Here is a 20,952-nt window from a genome sequence, read left to right on the forward strand (position 1 = left end):
CGAAATCAGGGGTGATTGACGATTTGGGGTTGAGAAGAATCAGCCCATTAAATTCCTGTGTGGGTATCTCCCTCCTAACAACCAACCATCCACCACCGTCACCGACTATAAAGATATTAGTGTTGGGACGATTAATCAGAATCGGAATTGGGAATCAGAAATATTTGAACTTTTTGGGGTATTGGAATCAGTATTGGAATGGGAAAAAATTGTGCATATTTTTTTACTATGTCTGCAAAAATATATACACGTGTTAGAAACTACTCTATAGCTAAATATTTAGATAGCTTTAAAGAATCGAAATCGGTAATTGTATCGGAATTAGCAATTTAGGAAAGAATCCTGGATTTGTATCGGAATAAATAAAAATATTGGAATTGTCACATCATATATTGTCATATTTTCATATATCAATGTGACATGATTTGACTTACCTGTTCCTCGATTTCAGCTTTCAACTGATCATTTTCTTTGCGGTAATCAGCAGTGTTCAACTTATTCATGACAGACGACAGCATGTTGTCGACATCCTTCCGTTCAGCTTTTTGCTAGAGAATAAGGAGAAAGGAAGCAATTTATTTATCCTAAGACAAGTGCAAGAGAAGCACCTTGGAAGAATCTGTGTCGTATTACCCCCAGTTTTAGGAAGTAAATAAAAAACAGAAAAAATATGAAAAAAAAAACCCAGAAAAAATAAGTTTATCTGTAGAGAGAAAGTTGCTCACAAAGGAACACAAAAGAAAGCAAAAATAGGATTGTTAACCAAGGTGTGACGGTGATCTGGAATAAAAGGATCAGACAATGAAGGTCAATTTATGTTTATATATGTTTATTTTATGAGCAATTTTAGTAAATGTTGATGAGTATTGCGGCAGTTCACGACAGTTCAGTATGGATTATGGTCAATGTTAGATTTGCAACATTAATGTCAGAGTTGAGGACAGTTGCAAGTGGGGCAGTCGAAGGCAATTCATCGACTGATGACAAAGCAACCTCGACAGACTTTTCCCACAATGGTGTCACACACATACACCCAGAGACGAACTGACATCCGCAGAATTTGTTTTCTATTTTTTTCTTTTGAGTCGTTTTTAAGCCACTGTGAACCTTTCGGCAGCCACTAATATGAGAAATGATGACATGACCAGAAGAGAAGATGAAAGAAAAGAAATCCATGCCATACAATGTCGGGTTGGTGGTGTTGTCGAGTGGGGTAGCACACCTGGTATTACACCTGTATTATTTTGGGAATGAAGATACAAGTGGTTAAGAAAATAATTGAGTAGCAAAAGTTTATGCTCGGGCGACTCAAAATCCGCAGCAAGCTGTGTCAGATAAAAAAAATTTGTATTTATAAAAAAATAATTTGCTTACTAAACTGGATTTCCTGTTTTAATTTAAAAAATAATCAAATTAGCATAAAAGAAAATATGTAACAATTTTCTACACATTTTATTTCATGTGGAGCAAAAGGTCAAAAGCAAATTCCGTTCAATGCGAGGAAGTAATGTAGAAAATTTCAGAAGTTAATTGGGCGAAGAACACCCTTGGCGTCATAGAGTTAAAAAATTACTTCAACAAACTTTCACATGAAATCCGTATGTATTACCGGACGTATTATGTTTTTTAAAGTTATTTTTTCAGAAACTAATATTTTAATAATACATAAAAATATTAATATACAAATATTATTTTGCTAAAACAAAATAAAGAAATCAATAAATATTTCATAAATGAATACATTTTGTGTAATATTAAAACCAATTTCAAAACAATGAATCAATAACACTTTATTGATTATTTTATGCAAGAAAATAAAATATTATTTTTATAGATTTTTTTAAAATAAAATAATTAGAAAACTTTGATATATTTTCTTTAATTTTATATCAATGCGATTTTTTTTTATGCGACACCATTTCTTGCAGACTTCGAATTGTCTGTTCTTCACTACATGCTTGGTGACAAAGTGCACAGTGCAATCTACACAGCCAGGTTTTCAGATTATGACAAGATAATAAAAGAATGAACATCCAGAAAGACTAAAACCTAATATGTCACGCACTATCAACAAGATTCCAACTCCTGTCCCATCGCCACAATGTTGCACCACTATGCTTACTTTACACATAATTTTGATAGAGTGTGCTCTGACAGTTATGTCCCCTCAACATAAATACCCCTGACAAATCCAATAACCAGTAAAATCTCATCCCTTCACTGTAGAGGTCCCTAAATGTAAGAAAGCCATTTACTCTAATAGCTTTTCCTTTCGACTTACTAGACTTTGTAATTCCTTTCCTGTTTCCTGTTTCCCTAACATGCAGAAATTTAGATGTAACACGAATATACATCTCATCTACCTATACAGATCCTTGTAGACATGATCCCAAATAGTAGTGCCTTACACCCAAGTGGCAATATGCATTGTTTAAGTGAACAAGAAATAAAAAATGGCTATCAGACAGCAAAGACAAATATGGATATTGTTCGAGAAAAGTGCATTCGAAATGACAAATGAAGAGTTAACAACAAATGAAGAAGGAGGGAAAGGTGAAATGCTATGAGAAATCACAAAAAATATTCATACATAAGTTGCATGAGCAGTTTCCGGTGGATCTCTAAAAAATTGGAAATGAAGTTATAAGATAAAGTCATTATTGAAGAAAATTTGAGATGATCACAAACTTCATCAATCAAATCATAAAAGAAAAGGTTGTTTAGTACAAAATGACATTAATATGCAACAAACGATGCTTGGAAATTGCATAATAGGAAATTATTGAATATTGAGTTTTTATGGAATCCTGAAAATCTAGAAGTTGTAGAAGTCGAGTTATAAGAATTGAAAAAAGAAAGTCATAGCTATCAGATTTAAATTAAATAATGTAAAATATATCACCATATTTCATGTTCTAATCTATTCTATATATCTGATTATAATTAAAGTTTTTATTTGTTTTATTACATTTGGTTTATTTATTTGGGTTATTCTAACTTTCGATGAACACTTTATTTGCTAATTTTTTTGTCTTATTTAATATATTTATTTTTATAAAACTTTTTTGAAGATAAGAGCTATGTAAACAGTTTTGTATTACTTCCTATCGCTTGTTTAGAAAACTTTATTCAGCTATTATTATATGATATGATTCTAGATTACAAAAATCGTATCCCTACAGTGAGTTAGTCTTCAATGCATTATAGTCTACATTGCACTGTAGAGAATCTATTGTTGATTTTATTTTTATAAAATATATAATTTGCTGTAATTTTTTACAGCAAATAATGGCTTCACTTAAAGTTTAAAATGCAGAAGTCAAGTATCATGGTTCAATTGTGCTCTAAACAGAAACATTCATTTCGAGTGCGCCCCTGTCTTATCAAAGAACCAACTGTTGATTTTAGGAAATTAATTTGACATAATCACTTGAATTAAATTAAACACACAAAAGTCTAGTATCATGGTTCAATTGTGTTCTTAAAAGAAACATTCATTTCAGACGCATTCTGTTGTTAAAAGAATTTACAGTTGATTTTCTGCTTGTGCGGTGATAAAACTTCTAAAATGTATTTTTAATGTTAGGTTGTATAAAAGTGTTAACCTTATGTCAAAATGGGACTTCCTTCTTTAATCGGATTTTTCGATTATCGATTATCGATTTTCGATTATCGATTTTCGATATTTATCAGTTGCATTCTGATGTAAAACCTATGTAAGAACACTACCAGACACATTAAGTACCTTCATGTGAAATTAAAAAAAAAATGGTCTAGCTGTTTCTGAATTCATAGGGAACGAACCCACACAAAAATAGTATATATATATATATATATATATATATATATATATATATATATATATATATATATATATATATATATATATATATATGATTCTACATTTTTTAGGCTATTACATGCAAACAGACTAGAAAAAAGCAACAACAAACGATTTATTAAAATTTTAAGTAATCACATTTAAATTAAACAAAAATTTCACCTGTTTCCAGGTCACTTTTGGAGCATTTACTTACGATCAATTCATTTTTTAGGTTCTTTATTTTTCCCGAAAAATGTGATTTTGTTTCTTCTAAGTCTTTCAGAAAGTTATCAACAACCGATGCTAAATTGGTTAAAATCTCTCTGTCCTGAAAAAATGCCAAAATAAAGAACAAAACTTTAAGATGTAAAAAATCCTAAAGACATACGTAATAAATTTACATTTAAATAAATAATAATGTTTAACTTTTATTAGGTATGTGCCCCTTCTTCCCACTAAAGTATTGGCAAATGAATGATGTTGCTTTTTATTTTATTTTTTCTTGTACTGATGAGTCAGCGCTTATAAAGTCACAGAAGTCATTCGAGGATGATGTTTAAAAGATGGTTGGTTCAATGATAATTGCCATCACGAAATAATAGGAAACAGTAGGTGAAATGGGCAAAAGAATACTTAAAAATATTTAATTTTACAATAGAACGATTCTATAACTATTTGTTTTCATTAGACTTGAAGACGAGCATATTTTACTCGTGGTATCTTGTTCCACAGATCGAATGTTTAGAAAAACTTTGTTTATGGATGTTCCGTTTGATTTTTGGCACAGAGAGAAAGAGGGGGAGACAGGGAGAGGTGGGAAAAAGAGAGGAGGGAAAGAAAGAGAGAAGGGAGAGAGAGAGGTGGAGAGAAAAAGAGAGAAAGAAGTATTTTGCTGTGGTTATAGTCAGACGAGTTCTTGTTTTTAATGTGTTACAGTCGAGCACCTACAATGATGATAACGATAGAGTAGAGAAAGAGACTGGCAACACGTCTTCTGTGTGACCTTCCTGTAGGGACGAAAACAGATAATCTCCCACTAGATTGTGAACTCAACAAGACAAGAACAAATGCTGTTCCTCAGATATGGCAGCAGTATTCCATCTTAGAACAAATCTGGCTTTTATATAGGTAATGGATTGCATCAGGAGTCAGATACTTTCTGGGATGATAGAATGATCCAACCATTTTTCAAGCAACCTTAGCAACAGATTTGATTTGACTACAATATGGTTGTCTTCAAGTCTAACATAAACAAGTTCTTGATGAGCCGTTCCATATAAGTTAACAAATTTACCGAATTCCATTACTAACGATTACTATATTGTCCAATTTCTATTGTACACTCTTTAACCCTTATCCTCGAGTGGCCTCTTGGCCTTGATAATGTGGTGATTCCTGTGTAAAAAAAAAAAAGAGAAAAAAAAGCCTTCCACTTCAGGTCTGGGGTGAAAGTCAATCCAAGGAGCTTATTAAAGAATTGTAAAGGACCAGTGGCGTAGTGGATAAAATACTTGGTAAAATTCAGTTGTAAGTTACGATCTTCTGGAGGACACTCAAAATACAGGATTGGAGCTTATCAAAGAAATTGGTTTCACTGAGAAGAGAACTAGACATTCATTTTGACCGGAAAGACGTGAGGATTCGAGCGTTAGTGGTGAAAAGAGAGAAACTTGGTTTTAAAGGCGTTAAAAGTAATAAGTCACTAGTTCCCACAGTGCACTAGATGCTTAGAGTTGGAGAAAATTGTTTTATTTTATTTATTACATATTTTTAATTTATTTAATTTGTTATATATTTTTAATTCATTAATTCATTATATATTTTTATTTATTTTATTCATTATATATTCTTAATTTATTTTATTCGTTATATATTTTTAATTTATTTAATTCATTACATATTTTTAATTTATTTTATTTGTTACATATTTTTAATTTATTTTATTTGTTATATATTTCAAATTTATTTTATTCATTATATACTTTTTAATTTATTTTATTCGTTGTATATTTTTTATTTATTTTATTCGTTGTCTATTTTTTATTTATTTTATTCATTATATATTCTTAATTTATTTTATTCGTTATATATTTTTAATTTATTTTATTTGTTACATATTTTTAATTTATTTTATTCGTTATATATTTTTAATTTATTTTATTTGTTACATATTTTTTATTTATTTTATTCGTTATATATTTTAAATTTATTTTATTCATTATATATTTAAAATTTATTTTATTCATTATATATTTTCAATTTATTTTATTCATTATATATTTTTAATTTATTTTATTCGTTGTATATTTTTTATTTATTTTATTTGTTATATATATTTAATTTATTTAATTCATTATATATTTTTTAATTTATTTTATTCGTTACATATTTTTAATTTATTTTATTTGTTATATATTATTAATTTATTTAATTCATTAAATATTTTTAATTTATTTTATTCGTTATATATTTTTAATTTATTTTATTCGTTGTATATTTTTTATTTATTTTATTTGTTATATATTATTAATTTATTTAATTCATTATATATTTTTAATTTATTTTATTCGTTCTATATTTTTAATTTATTTTATTCGTTATATATTTTTAATTTATTTTATTCGTTGTATATTTTTAATTTATTTTATTCGTTATATATTTTTAATTTATTTTATTCGTTATATATTTTTAATTTATTTAATTCATTATATATTTTTAATTTATTTTATTCGTTATATATTTTTAATTTATTTTATTTGTTACACATTTTTAATTTATTTTATTCGTTATATATTTTAAATTTATTTTATTCGTTATATATTTTTAATTTATTTTATTCGTTATATATTTTAAATTTATTTAATTCGTTATATATTTTTAATTTATTTTATTCGTTATATATTTTTAATTTATTTTATTCGTTATATATTTTTAATTTATTTTATTCGTTATATATTTTTAATTTATTTAATTCATTATATATTTTAATTTATTTTATTCGTTATATATTTTTAATTTATTTTATTCGTTATATATTTTTAATTTATTTTATTCGTTATATATTTTTAATTTATTTTATTCGTTATATATTTTTAATTTATTTTATTTTTTTACATATTTTTATTGCTTTTATTCATTATATATTTTTAATTAATTTCATCGATTATATATTTTTAATTTATTTTACTTTTTTACATATTTTTTATTTCTTTTGATATGATATATTTTTTATTTCTTTTATTCATGATATATTTTTTATTTCTTTTATTCATGATATATTTTTTATTTCTTTTATTCATGATATATTTTTTGTTTCTTTTATTCATGATATATTTTTTATTTCTTTTATTCATGATATATTTTTTATTTCTTTTATTCATGATATATTTTTTATTTCTTTTATTCATGATATATTTTTTATTTCTTTTATTCATGATATATTTTTTATTTCTTTTATTCATGATATATTTTTTATTTCTTTTATTCATGATATATTTTTTGTTTCTTTTATTCATGATATATTTTTTATTTCTTTTATTCATGATATATTTTTTATTTCTTTTATTCATGATATATTTTTTATTTCTTTTATTCATGATATATTTTTTGTTTCTTTTATTCATGATATATTTTTTATTTCTTTTATTCATGATATATTTTTTATTTCTTTTATTCATGATATATTTTTTATTTCTTTTATTCATGATATATTTTTTATTTCTTTTATTCATGATATATTTTTTATTTCTTTTATTCATTTCAATTGTTTCTTAATTTATTTCTGCATTTGCTTTTTATTAATTCCCTAAAGAGTTAATGTTAAGGTGTTTATTATAATTATAATATATTTTAAATAAATGTAAATTATTTTTATACCTAGAGACACTTGCATTACATGCTTATGCAATAATCAGTGTAGGAAATGATAATTACTGCTGGCCGGGAGATTCAAACCCAAGTACAAAGTCACCCTTTACTTTGAAGCTGTTGTATATTCTGCTATCTGTTCCTAATTTATTTTAGCCCAGCAATTGGAAGATTCCTCTGCAACAAGTATCAGTTTACACGGGGTAACTTATTGCAGGAGCTGCATCCGACAATGTAATATTTACCTCTTTAACCATTGCAGACCAAACATCGGAATCAGCAAGAATTTTTCGAACAACCATCTTGAGTTCTCCAACAAGTTCAAAATCCTAAAAGAAATAAAACATATTATTTCCATGCAAGTCATTTTCAGAAATAGATAGTTTCATATTTACTTGAAAAAATTTATCAATATAAAATTTCTTTGAAATAATTTTATAATGTTCGAAGTAGCAACGACATCATATAAAGACTCTTGATTAAAAATAACAGTAGTTTTTTTAACCGATCTTAATGCAAAAAATATTGAGCCTTGAAAACTTGCGTATACTGTAAAACCCCAAACACAGTTTCCTTGTAGAGAACACACGTGCAGATTTAACAATAAGTATGCTAGTAAATATACACTTATCATAATGCATATCCTACTTACACACACGTGAACGCACACGGTGCCAGCCGAAATAAACGTGTAGTCAGTTTTTTCCTACACGTTAACCCAGCCCTTTTTTCTAAAACATTCCTTGAACCTTTTCTCATTTTTTACCTAATTTTACGTTCACTGTCACTAACGAATTGTCAAGATTAAATAAATATTTTTTCATCGATTTCAATTTCCGTATACAACTTACACTTTTAGACGTTAATATATCTCTGTTGGTACGTCCGAGTGGAAGTACAGTGACGTCATTAAAATATCACAATATCAATGAAGTAAAAATATAATCTTCTATAAGTATGTAACCTTCCAGTTTTAAACACAACACCGAATGTAGTATTGTCGTCATAAAACGTCCCATCGTCTTAAAAATATAATCGTATATAAAATTGTACCTAGTCTGTTTGTACGTCACAGTGGGAGTAGTTTGGCGTGGTCCCTGGCCTTATTAGAGGCCATCTTGGAAAAACGGCGTCTTTGAGTGTACCCAAGAACCACACCGACATTTAATTTGAATTGGGATACAAAAGTTATGTTTTAGCGAAGGAAGCAAACGAAACATATAAAAATGGAAATAAATGAAACGTTAAGGGAATAGAAGGGTCATCCAATAAAAAGCGATACGCACCTCATTAACGATATTCATACTTCCTTTCAAAAGCACTTTTAAAGCATTGCCCATGTTTTCCGATTTTTTCTCCAGTGAGATAACATAGGATCTTATGTTGCGGAGAGCTTCCACCAAATCCTTCAAATGATTCCATACATCAGACAATGTCTCTGGTTCAGAATCCTTTGGGGCAATGAGAGCTTCGATATCCAGAATTTGTTTTGTCATATATTCAGCTTCATCTTCACCTTCACTTTTGCCTCCAAACGTCCATTGTTCGGAACCACTGCTTTCCACCGGAACCTTCTCATGCATTTTCTCTATGTTCTTCTCCAAGTTTTTAATCCGATTTTCCAGTTGGTTTAACACCCACGGATCTTGTGCGGGTATTCCAGGCTACAAAAACATAATTCCGAAGGGTTATATGAGGGTCGTTCCAAAAGTAAAGCCTCTTAGTTTTTAATTTAAAAAGTTAAAGAGCTACGAAGACAGGAGTAGTATCTTTAAAACGAGCGACCTTTTGTGCTTTAGAATTTATTTTTCTACATAGTCACCAGCATTCTCAATGCACTTTTGCCAGCAATGAACAATGGCTATGCACTTTGTTGTATAAGGATCATTCTGCAAAAATCTCTCTATAATGTCCAGACTTAAGCTTCCTCTCAAGTCATTGGATCTAAGCAGTTGATTTACACATCCATCATACCATTTTCATATCAGGAAGTGACAAAATGTAGAATATAAGAGGAATAAAAAGAAAAACCTGGCCAGAGATAGATTACTTAAAAATCAATTGGCTGGAAAATCTTTCAAATGAGCATATTATTTATGAATACCCTAAAAAGAAAAAAACAGGTTATGATAGTAATAAAACCCACATTATCATTTTTCTATCTATTTTCATTAACATACAATTTTAAGAAATAAATATGCTAATATTTATGTAAGAACTTACATAAATATTAACATAACATGGAAGGAAGTGATCAAATGTATTTAAGAGCAAAGGGAATAAATAAAAACCTGGTCAGTGATGTGTTACTTTGAAAGTCAATTTAGTAAGGGCATCCAATGTATTGCAGCATATAAAACGGACATTAAACTAATTATTATTATTATTATTATTATTATTATTATTATTATTTACTCACTAGGAGTAGTCACACCAGCCATCATCATAAATTGATCTTTGAGAACAAATTGTTGTGCTCTCTGGAATCTGAGTGACAAGTCACCCTACACCTTTAGTACTCAATTATTATTATTTTTTTTAATTTATTTTTTTTTACATAGGCATCACCACATTATCAAGGCCTTGAGGCCACTCGAGAATAATGGTTAAAGAGTGTACAGTAGAAATTTGACAATATAGTAATCGTTAGTAATGGAAATTTGGTAAATTTGTTAACTTATACGGAACGGCTCATCAAAAACTTGTGTATGTTAGACTTGAAGACAACCATATTATAACCAACTGGAAAGCAGGAAAACGGAAGACAATTCCATAGGCGTGCAGTTCTAATAAAGAAACTTTGCTCATGGAATCTACGTTTAGGTACAGATAAAGAGTGGGGGAAATTATTGATAGTGATTTCTGCTAGACAGGTGATTATCGTGAAAGTTTGGCGAGGGGGGACCATATATTGGAGCTCAGCCGAGCACTTGCCATGACAATAACGATAAAGCAGAGACAAACTCGCAACATTTCTTCTGTGAGAAAGAGGTTGCAGGGAAGAGAAAAGGACATCGCCTATGAGGCTAGGAAGTCAATTTTGAACTCTATCAAGGCAGGATAAGTCCTTTATAGCAGCTTCTGCCCAGATGCGGCAACAGCACTACATCCTTGGATGTACCTGGCTCTTATATAGATAGAGAATTGCATCAGTAGTGAGATATCTACTGGATTGATAGAAGGATCCGACCATTTTTCCAGTGGCCTTGGCAACGGATTTAATGTATGCGTTCCATTTAAGATCAGGAGTAAAAGTCAAGCCCAGAAGCTTGTCAAAACATGAGGCCTCCCCAAGACGAGAGCCATTCATTTCAATTGATGCCAGATGGGGATCAGAGCGTTGATGATGTAAAGATAAAAGCTTGGTTTTAGATGCATTAAAAGTAACCAGCCGCTCCTTTCCCCATTGTACCACATGCTCAAGATCAGAGGAGAGAGAATCAGGGAGAACTTGCTTGTTTATGGTCTTAGATATGCTACCATAGATAGTAGTGTCATCAGCATAAATGTCTGCGAATGATGTAAGGATGTGATTTGGAAGATCATTAATGTAGATCAGAAAGAGCATTGGGCCCAGGATTGATCCCTGAGGGACTCCAGTATTAATACTGTGAGCTTCTGATTTCTGCCCATCAACCACTACTCTTATGAACCTACCAGAGAGAAATGATTTAATAATTGAGAAGACATTTCCAGCTATATCGTAGCTGGAGATCTTGTGAAGTAAACCTTTATGCCATATTCTATCAAAGCATTTGCCCTAGAAAGGAAGCCTCTGTTGAGAGATTCGCTAATCCTATGAGATATAACTGTAAGCACATCTGCTGTAGATCTAGCAGAACGGAAACCATATTGTGTGTCACTAAGAAGGTTATTATTATTATTATTATTATTATTATTATTATTATTATTATTATTATTATTATTATTATTATTATTATTATAATAATAATAATAATAATAATAATAATAATAATAATAATAATAATAATAATAATAAAAACAAAAAATTAGTTACTCAATCCCAAGAATATAATATAATATAATGCGCTCATTTACCTCTGGAAAATCCCTGCCGAGTTCCTCATCTGAAAATGTAAAAATATAAACGTTATTTTTTATTGTTCAAACAGATGTGTATATATATATATATATATATATATATATATATATATATATATATATATATATATATATATATATATATATATATATATATTCAGACACATCCGCTTGAACACGACGGAGTTATTCTTTTTTCTGATCTTGGTAAAAATCGTTGATAAACACATAAAACACTATTTAAACTCACTCCATAATAAGAAAAATATAAACCCTAACCGGAACAAAAATGACACCATCAAAGTATACTATAAAAACCAACTACACACTAATTACAAAACAGATGAAAAAATAATAACAAACCTAATTAAAAGATACACCAGACCCACCGACCAAAACAAAAAGATCAAACTAATAATATATTATACCAAATTTAAAACCTCCAATTTAATAATCAAAAACAATAACAACACTAACACCACACTAAACCAAACTAATGTAGTGTATGAATTTATTTGCCCCTTCTGAGAATGTCTCCGAACCCACTCTAAAAATTCATACAACGCATACATAGGCCACACCACAACAACACTCTCCCGACGACTAGCCTATCATTTAGCTGATAATAGTGCCATAAAACAACACCTACTATCCCACGATAAAAACCTACGGTCGTGCGACATTAGAAATATTTTAACTAACAATACTAAAATCAGATACCTTAACAACTGCACACGGCGACTAAACTTACTAGAAGCCATACTTATAAAAAAAAAAAAAACGACATCCCTTTTTGAACCGGATATCATTTAATACCGGGATAAACATATTAATAGTAGTTAATAATTAGAAACTAAATAAATAAACTATGCAATGAGAAAATTGAAATTAAATATAAAATAAAAATAATTCGACCCAACCGTCCTGTACTCAACTTTATAGCTAATTAAAATTAAATATATATATATATATATATATATATATATATATATATATATATATATATATATATATATATATATATATAGTAATTTATAAAATATATATGGCGATTAAGCTACACTGAATATTCTGCGTTTCATCCACTGTAGGATTCGTCAGGCTTATGCGCATATATATATATTATATATTTTATAAATTACTAACTAGCTCTACCTACGTATTGAGCACTTTTGAAGTAAATACTTAAAGTTTACGCATAAATCTATACTTTCGTATATTAAATTTGTGTGAGTAAATGAAGTAGTTATATATATCGCTCCTGAAAATAATCGAATGCACCGATAGAAAGCGCCCGAGAAGAATATGGGCGGAAAACAATATTTGGGCGTCATTCTGTATAAATTATCTACTGAAATTAAAAAGACCGTCCGGCAAATTGAAAAATTATCCATTAAGATCGGAAAAAAGAATAACTCCGTTGTGTCCAACCACATGTGTCTGAATAATAACCTGCTGCCAAAATACACACACACACACACACACACACACACACACACACACACACACACACACATATACATATACATATATATATATATATATATATATATATATATATATATATATATATATATATATATATGTATATATATATATATAAAGAAAAAAAACTTCTGCACCCCTGCAATTTTAGATGGTGCATGATAAAAATGAATACAGAAAACTTTTTTTCAATCCATATTCTTCAAATGTGGTAAAAATTGTATTAAATTAAAAAAATTTTTAAATAAATTTAATTTATAAAATTATAAAAAAGTAGAAAAAATAAATTCAAGACCAGGGAATAAAGTTTTCCAAGTCAAAATCAACACAAATGTTTTCAGGAAATTACAAAAAAAATTAAATCGAATAAAACCCAGATTTAAAAAGAAAATTTTTCATCTGCAGGAATAAAAACTTTTCACATCACATTTCTTAAGCTGAAAACTTTTCGTGTGCAGAATCTTTCGTATCTAGAGATTCTACTGTAGTAGATATTTATAGTTGGAAGTAATTTGCGTTTGTAGAGACCAAGACTTAATTCTCAATGTCTTTCAATGTGTGTGTTTCTATTCTTTCTGATATTCTCCCGTTATGTGGCTTTTGTCTTGAGAAGAAATCGATTCTGAAACTTCTTTCTAATCACATATTGGAGTTCATGCATTTCTTTTTCTGTTTCTTGTAAAGTCGGTTCTCTTTATTGCTCTAAACACTTATTTACACGTGAGGCTATTCTCTAGTAATATAAATCTACTATAAGAGAATGGGGCACTATTGTCATAAAGAAAGTCTGTTTTTCATACTTTATTTTGAAATAGTATTTTCGTTGGTCTGTCATATTTAAGTTTGAAATAGCATTTATGATGGCCTAGCACGTGTGCGAATACTAGAAAATAAACGGAGTCGCATATTATGTTCTAAAATCGGCTCCAAATTCAAATAAAAGAAAAAAATATACTTGTCAGCCAATGAGAAGATAATAAAAAAAACCAAAGATTTGGCACTGACCTCCTGGGATTCGATCCTCATCTGTATAAAGAAAGAACATGAATTATGAGTCTTGTATCAACAAATTGTCATCATTTTAGAGATGCGATAAAATTATTAATTAGTTGAACGCGCCGGACAGAATGAACAACAAAAACTCTTTTAAAAATAACCAATATTTCAGCAGTCGATAGTGAGATAAAGGAGGTCGGGCAGAATCCTGGAATTTTTTTTTTAGGAATCAATGATTTATACCAATTATGTTTAAAATAACATTTTCGTTGGTGTATCTTGCTTAACTTGAAATTGAAGTCTTTTTTATTATTTTACAAGGGAGTCACCACTTATCAAGGCCCAAAGGTCACTCGAGGATTAGTGGTAGGAATTGGGCAGAATTTGATTATTTAAGAGAACGACCCAACAAGAATTTGTTTGGCACTTCTGCATGACAGTGCCATGAGGCGACTGAAAAGAGTTATGGACCCCTGTTCTTTGAATGAGAAATGCCCTCTACCGGCCGTTTTGTGAAACCTTAAATATAAACAAGTGTCTCTGAGAACACAAAAATATATAATAACGAAATAAATAACACAAAAATATATAATAACGAAATAAATAACACAAAAATATATAGTAACGAAATAACACAAAAATATATAATAACGAAATAAATAACACAAAAATATATAGTAACGAAATAAATAACACAAAAATATATAACGAAATAAATAACACAAAAATATATAATAACGAAATAAATACCACAAAAATATATAATAACGAAATAAATAACACAAAAATATATAATAACGAAATAAATAACACAAAAATATATAATAACGAAATAAATACCACAAAAATATATAATAACGAAATAAATAACACAAAAATATATAACGAAATAAATAACACAAAAATATATAATAACGAAATAAATAACACAAAAATATATAATAACGAAATAAATGACACAAAAATATATAATAACGAAATAAATAACACAAAAATATATAATAACGAAATAAATAACACAAAAATATATAGTAACGAAATAAATAACACAAAAATATATAATAACGAAATAAATAACACAAAAATATATAATAACGAAATAAATAACACAAAAATATATAATAACGAAATAAATAACACAAAAATATATAATAACGAAATAAATAACACAAAAATATCTAATAACGAAATAAATAACACAAAAATATATAATAACGAAATAAATAACACAAAAATATATAGTAACGAAATAAATAACACAAAAATATATAATAACGAAATAAATAACACAAAAATATCTAATAACGAAATAAATAACACAAAAATATCTAATAACGAAATAAATAACACAAAAATATATAATAACGAAATAAATAACACAAAAATATATAATAACGAAATAAATAACACAAAAATATATAATAACGAAATAAATAACACAAAAATATATAATAACGAAATAAATAACACAAAAATATATAATAACGAAATAAATAACACAAAAATATCTAATAACGAAATAAATAACACAAAAATATCTAATAACGAAATAAATAACACAAAAATATATAATAACGAAATAAATAACACAAAAATATATAATAACGAAATAAATTACACAAAAATATATAATAACGAAATAAATAACACAAAAATATCTAATAACGAAATAAATAACACAAAAATATATAATAACGAAATAAATAACACAAAAATATATAATAACGAAATAAATAACACAAAAATATATAATAACGAAATAAATAACACAAAAATATCTAATAACGAAATAAATAACACAAAAATATATAATAACGAAATAAATACCACAAAAATATATAATAACGAAATAAATAACACAAAAATATATAATAACGAAATAAATAACACAAAAATATATAATAACGAAATAAATACCACAAAAATATATAATAACGAAATAAATAACACAAAAATATATAACGAAATAAATAACACAAAAATATATAATAACGAAATAAATAACACAAAAATATATAATAACGAAATAAATGACACAAAAATATATAATAACGAAATAAATAACACAAAAATATATAATAACGAAATAAATAACACAAAAATATATAGTAACGAAATAAATAACACAAAAATATATAATAACGAAATAAATAACACAAAAATATATAATAACGAAATAAATAACACAAAAATATATAATAACGAAATAAATAACACAAAAATATATAATAACGAAATAAATAACACAAAAATATCTAATAACGAAATAAATAACACAAAAATATATAATAACGAAATAAATAACACAAAAATATATAGTAACGAAATAAATAACACAAAAATATATAATAACGAAATAAATAACACAAAAATATCTAATAACGAAATAAATAACACAAAAATATCTAATAACGAAATAAATAACACAAAAATATATAATAACGAAATAAATAACACAAAAATATATAATAACGAAATAAATAACACAAAAATATATAATAACGAAATAAATAACACAAAAATATATAATAACGAAATAAATAACACAAAAATATATAATAACGAAATAAATAACACAAAAATATCTAATAACGAAATAAATAACACAAAAATATCTAATAACGAAATAAATAACACAAAAATATATAATAACGAAATAAATAACACAAAAATATATAATAACGAAATAAATTACACAAAAATATATAATAACGAAATAAATAACACAAAAATATCTAATAACGAAATAAATAACACAAAAATATATAATAACGAAATAAATAACACAAAAATATATAATAACGAAATAAATAACACAAAAATATATAATAACGAAATAAATAACACAAAAATATCTAATAACGAAATAAATAACACAAAAATATATAATAACGAAATAAATAACACAAAAATATATAATAACGAAATAAATTACACAAAAATATATAATAACGAAACAAATAACACAAAAATATATAATAACGAAATAAATAACACAAAAATATATAATAACGAAATAAATAACACAAAAATATATAATAACGAAATAAATAACACAAAAATATATAATAACGAAATAAATAACACAAAAACATATAATAACTAAATAAATAACACAAAAATATATAATAACGAAATAAATAACACAAAAATATATAGTAACGAAATAAATAACAAAAAAATACATAATAACGAAATAAATAACACAAAAATATATAATAACGAAACAAATAACACAAAAATATATAATAACGAAATAAATAACACAAAAATATATAATAACGAAATAAATAACACAAAAATATATAATAACGAAATAAATTACACAAAAATATTTAATAACGAAATAAATAACACAAAAATATATAGTAACGAAATAAATAACACAAAAATATATAATAACGAAATAAATAACACAAAAATATATAGTAACGAAATAAATAACACAAAAATATATAATAACGAAATAAATAACACAAAAATATATAGTAACGAAATAAATAACACAAAAATATATAATAACGAAATAAATAACACAAAAATATATAATAACGAAATAAATAACACAAAAACATATAATAACGAAATAAATAACACAAAAATATATAATAACGAAATAAATAACACAAAAATATATAACAACGAAATAAATAACACAAAAATATATAGTAACGAAATAAATAACACAAAAATATATAATAACGAAATAAATAACACAAAAATATATAGTAACGAAATAAATAACACAAAAATATATAATAACGAAATAAATAACACAAAAATATATAATAACGAAATAAATAACACAAAAATATATAATAACGAAATAAATAACACAAAAATATATAACGAAATAAATAACACAAAAATATATAGTAACGAAATAAATAACACAAAAATATATAATAACGAAATAAATAACACAAAAATATATAGTAACGAAATAAATAACACAAAAATATATAATAACGAAATAAATAACACAAAAATATATAATAACGAAATAAATAACACAAAAATATATAATAACGAAATAAATAACACAAAAATATATAATAACGAAATAAATAACACAAAAATATATAATAACGAAATAAATAACACAAAAATATATAATAACGAAATAAATAACACAAAAATATATAACGAAATAAATAACACAAAAATATATAATAACGAAATAAATAACACAAAAATATATAATAACGAAATAAATAACACAAAAATATATAATAACGAAATAAATAACACAAAAATATATAATAACGAAATAAATAACACAAAAATATATAATAACGAAATAAATAACACAAAAATATATAATAACGAAATAAATAACACAAAAATATATAATAACGAAATAAATAACACAAAAACATATAATAACGAAATAAATAACACAAAAATATATAATAACGAAATAAATAACACAAAAATATATAGTAACGAAATAAATAACAAAAAAATACATAATAACGAAATAAATAACACAAAAATATATAATAACGAAATAAATAACACAAAAATATATAATAACGAAATAAATAACACAAAAATATATAACGAAATAAATAACACAAAAATATATAGTAACGAAATAAATAACACAAAAATATATAACGAAATAAATAACACAAAAATATATAGTAACGAAATAAATAACACAAAAATATATAATAACGAAATAAATAACACAAAAATATATAATAACGAAATAAATAACACAACAATATATAACGAAATAAATAACACAAAAATATATAATAACGAAATAAATAACACAAAAATATATAACGAAATAAATAACACAAAAATATATAGTAACGAAATAAATAACACAAAAATATATAACGAAATAAATAACACAAAAATATATAATAACGAAATAAATAACACAAAAATATATAATAACGAAATAAATAACACAAAAATATATAATAACGAAATAAATAACACAAAAATATATAATAACGAAATAAATAACACAAAAATATATAATAACGAAATAAATAACACAAAAATATATAATAGCATATCTGCAATTCAATTAACCCAATCTTTCTTCTTCTCTGCAACCTCTCCCTCACAGACGTGATGTTGTTAGTCTCAGTCTTTTCTATCAATACTATTATGGCATGTATTCTTCAGAATTATCTGATCTATTACGTGCCTCTTTTGTTCCAGCTCGTTTGACGCGTTAGTCTAGTAGTCTTCATCAGTTTTCATCATAAAACAACTTTCCATCCAAGACCCGAAGACTTGTGAAATTTTTTTCCTGTGGACTGTTTTTTCCCCTACTTTTAACATTGGTCTTTCCAGGGCGAAGGTCCATAGACATTTCCTGTCTTTGCGGTAATCATCATTCGTTCTTATTAGCTTCTTAAAATTTTGAAATAGCATTTTCATTGTTTTTTTTGGTTTTTTTTTTTTTTTTTTGCTTTTTTGTCTTTCTTTTATAATACGACGATCGTTCCTAATATAAAGCCCCCTTTTGTTAACTAAAAAAGTTGAAGAACTACGAAGACTGGAATGGTACGAGCGACCTTTTGTGCTCAAAATTTATTTTTCTACATAGTCATCACCATTCTCGATGCAATTTCGCCAGCGATGAACGATGGATGTGCATGGGCGTCTGGAGCGAACTTTGTCATACGAGGGTCGTTCCAAAAGTAAAGCCTCCTTTTTTTATTCCAAAAGTTGAAGACAGGAAAGGTACCATTAAAACAAGCGACCTTTAGTGCTTCAGAATTAATTTTTACATAGTCACCACATTCTCAATTGAATTCAATGACGCATCACTGCTTCTGACGCACATCCATGACAATATCTTCAACAGAAAGATGAAATTTTCAGACAACATTCTAGACAGTATTTTCATTGATTTGTCACACTTAAGTTTGAAATAGGATTCTCGTTGATTTGTCACACTTAAGTTTGAAATAGGATTCTCGTTGATTTGTCACACTTAAGTTTGAAATAGGATTCTCGTTGATTTGTCACACTTAAGTTTGAAATAGGATTCTCGTTGATTTGTCACACTTAAGTTTGAAATAGGATTCTCGTTGATTTGTCACACTTAAGTTTGAAATAGGATTCTCGTTGATTTGTCACACTTAAGTTTGAAATAGGATTCTCGTTGATTTGTCACACTTAAGTTTGAAATAGGATTCTCGTTGATTTGTCACACTTAAGTTTGAAATAGGATTCTCGTTGATTTGTCACACTTAAGTTTGAAATAGGATTCTCGTTGATTTGTCACACTTAAGTTTGAAATAGGATTCTCGTTGATTTGTCACACTTAAGTTTGAAATAGGATTCTCGTTGATTTGTCACACTTAAGTTTGAAATAGGATTCTCGTTGATTTGTCACACTTAAGTTTGAAATAGGATTCTCGTTGATTTGTCACACTTAAGTTTGAAATAGGATTCTCGTTGATTTGTCACACTTAAGTTTGAAATAGGATTCTCGTTGATTTGTCACACTTAAGTTTGAAATAGGAGTTTCGTTGATTTGTCACACTTAAGTTTGAAATAGGAGTTTCGTTGATTTGTTAGACTTAAGTTTGAAATAGGATTCTCGTTGATTTGTCACACTTAAGTTTGAAATAGGATTCTCGTTGATTTGTCACACTTAAGTTTGAAATAGGATTCTCGTTGATTTGTCACACTTAAGTTTGAAATAGGATTCTCGTTGATTTGTCACACTTAAGTTTGAAATA

General features: G+C 26.2%; 1 protein-coding gene across 3 annotated transcripts in view; it reads right to left on the reverse strand.

Annotated features, from left to right (window-relative positions):
• The window catches only part of LOC145268769 (uncharacterized), a 319,098-nt gene that overhangs the window by 118,919 nt on the left and 179,227 nt on the right, over window positions 1–20,952 (reverse strand). For all 3 annotated transcript variants that reach the window (XM_080124371.1, XM_080124370.1, XM_080124369.1), the window contains 6 exons: window positions 14,243–14,263; window positions 11,750–11,778; window positions 8,977–9,354; window positions 7,936–8,019; window positions 4,038–4,151; window positions 435–548 (listed from right to left, as the gene is read on the reverse strand). In XM_080124371.1, the coding sequence (XP_079980497.1) occupies window positions 435–548; window positions 4,038–4,151; window positions 7,936–8,019; window positions 8,977–9,354; window positions 11,750–11,778; window positions 14,243–14,263 (740 nt within the window). The remainder of the gene's footprint in view (window positions 1–434; window positions 549–4,037; window positions 4,152–7,935; window positions 8,020–8,976; window positions 9,355–11,749; window positions 11,779–14,242; window positions 14,264–20,952) is intronic.

This window comes from Euprymna scolopes, chromosome 44, assembly GCF_053919585.1.
Source record: "Euprymna scolopes isolate OS-2025 chromosome 44, ASM5391958v1, whole genome shotgun sequence".
Classification (NCBI taxonomy): Eukaryota; Metazoa; Mollusca; class Cephalopoda; order Sepiida; family Sepiolidae; genus Euprymna; species Euprymna scolopes.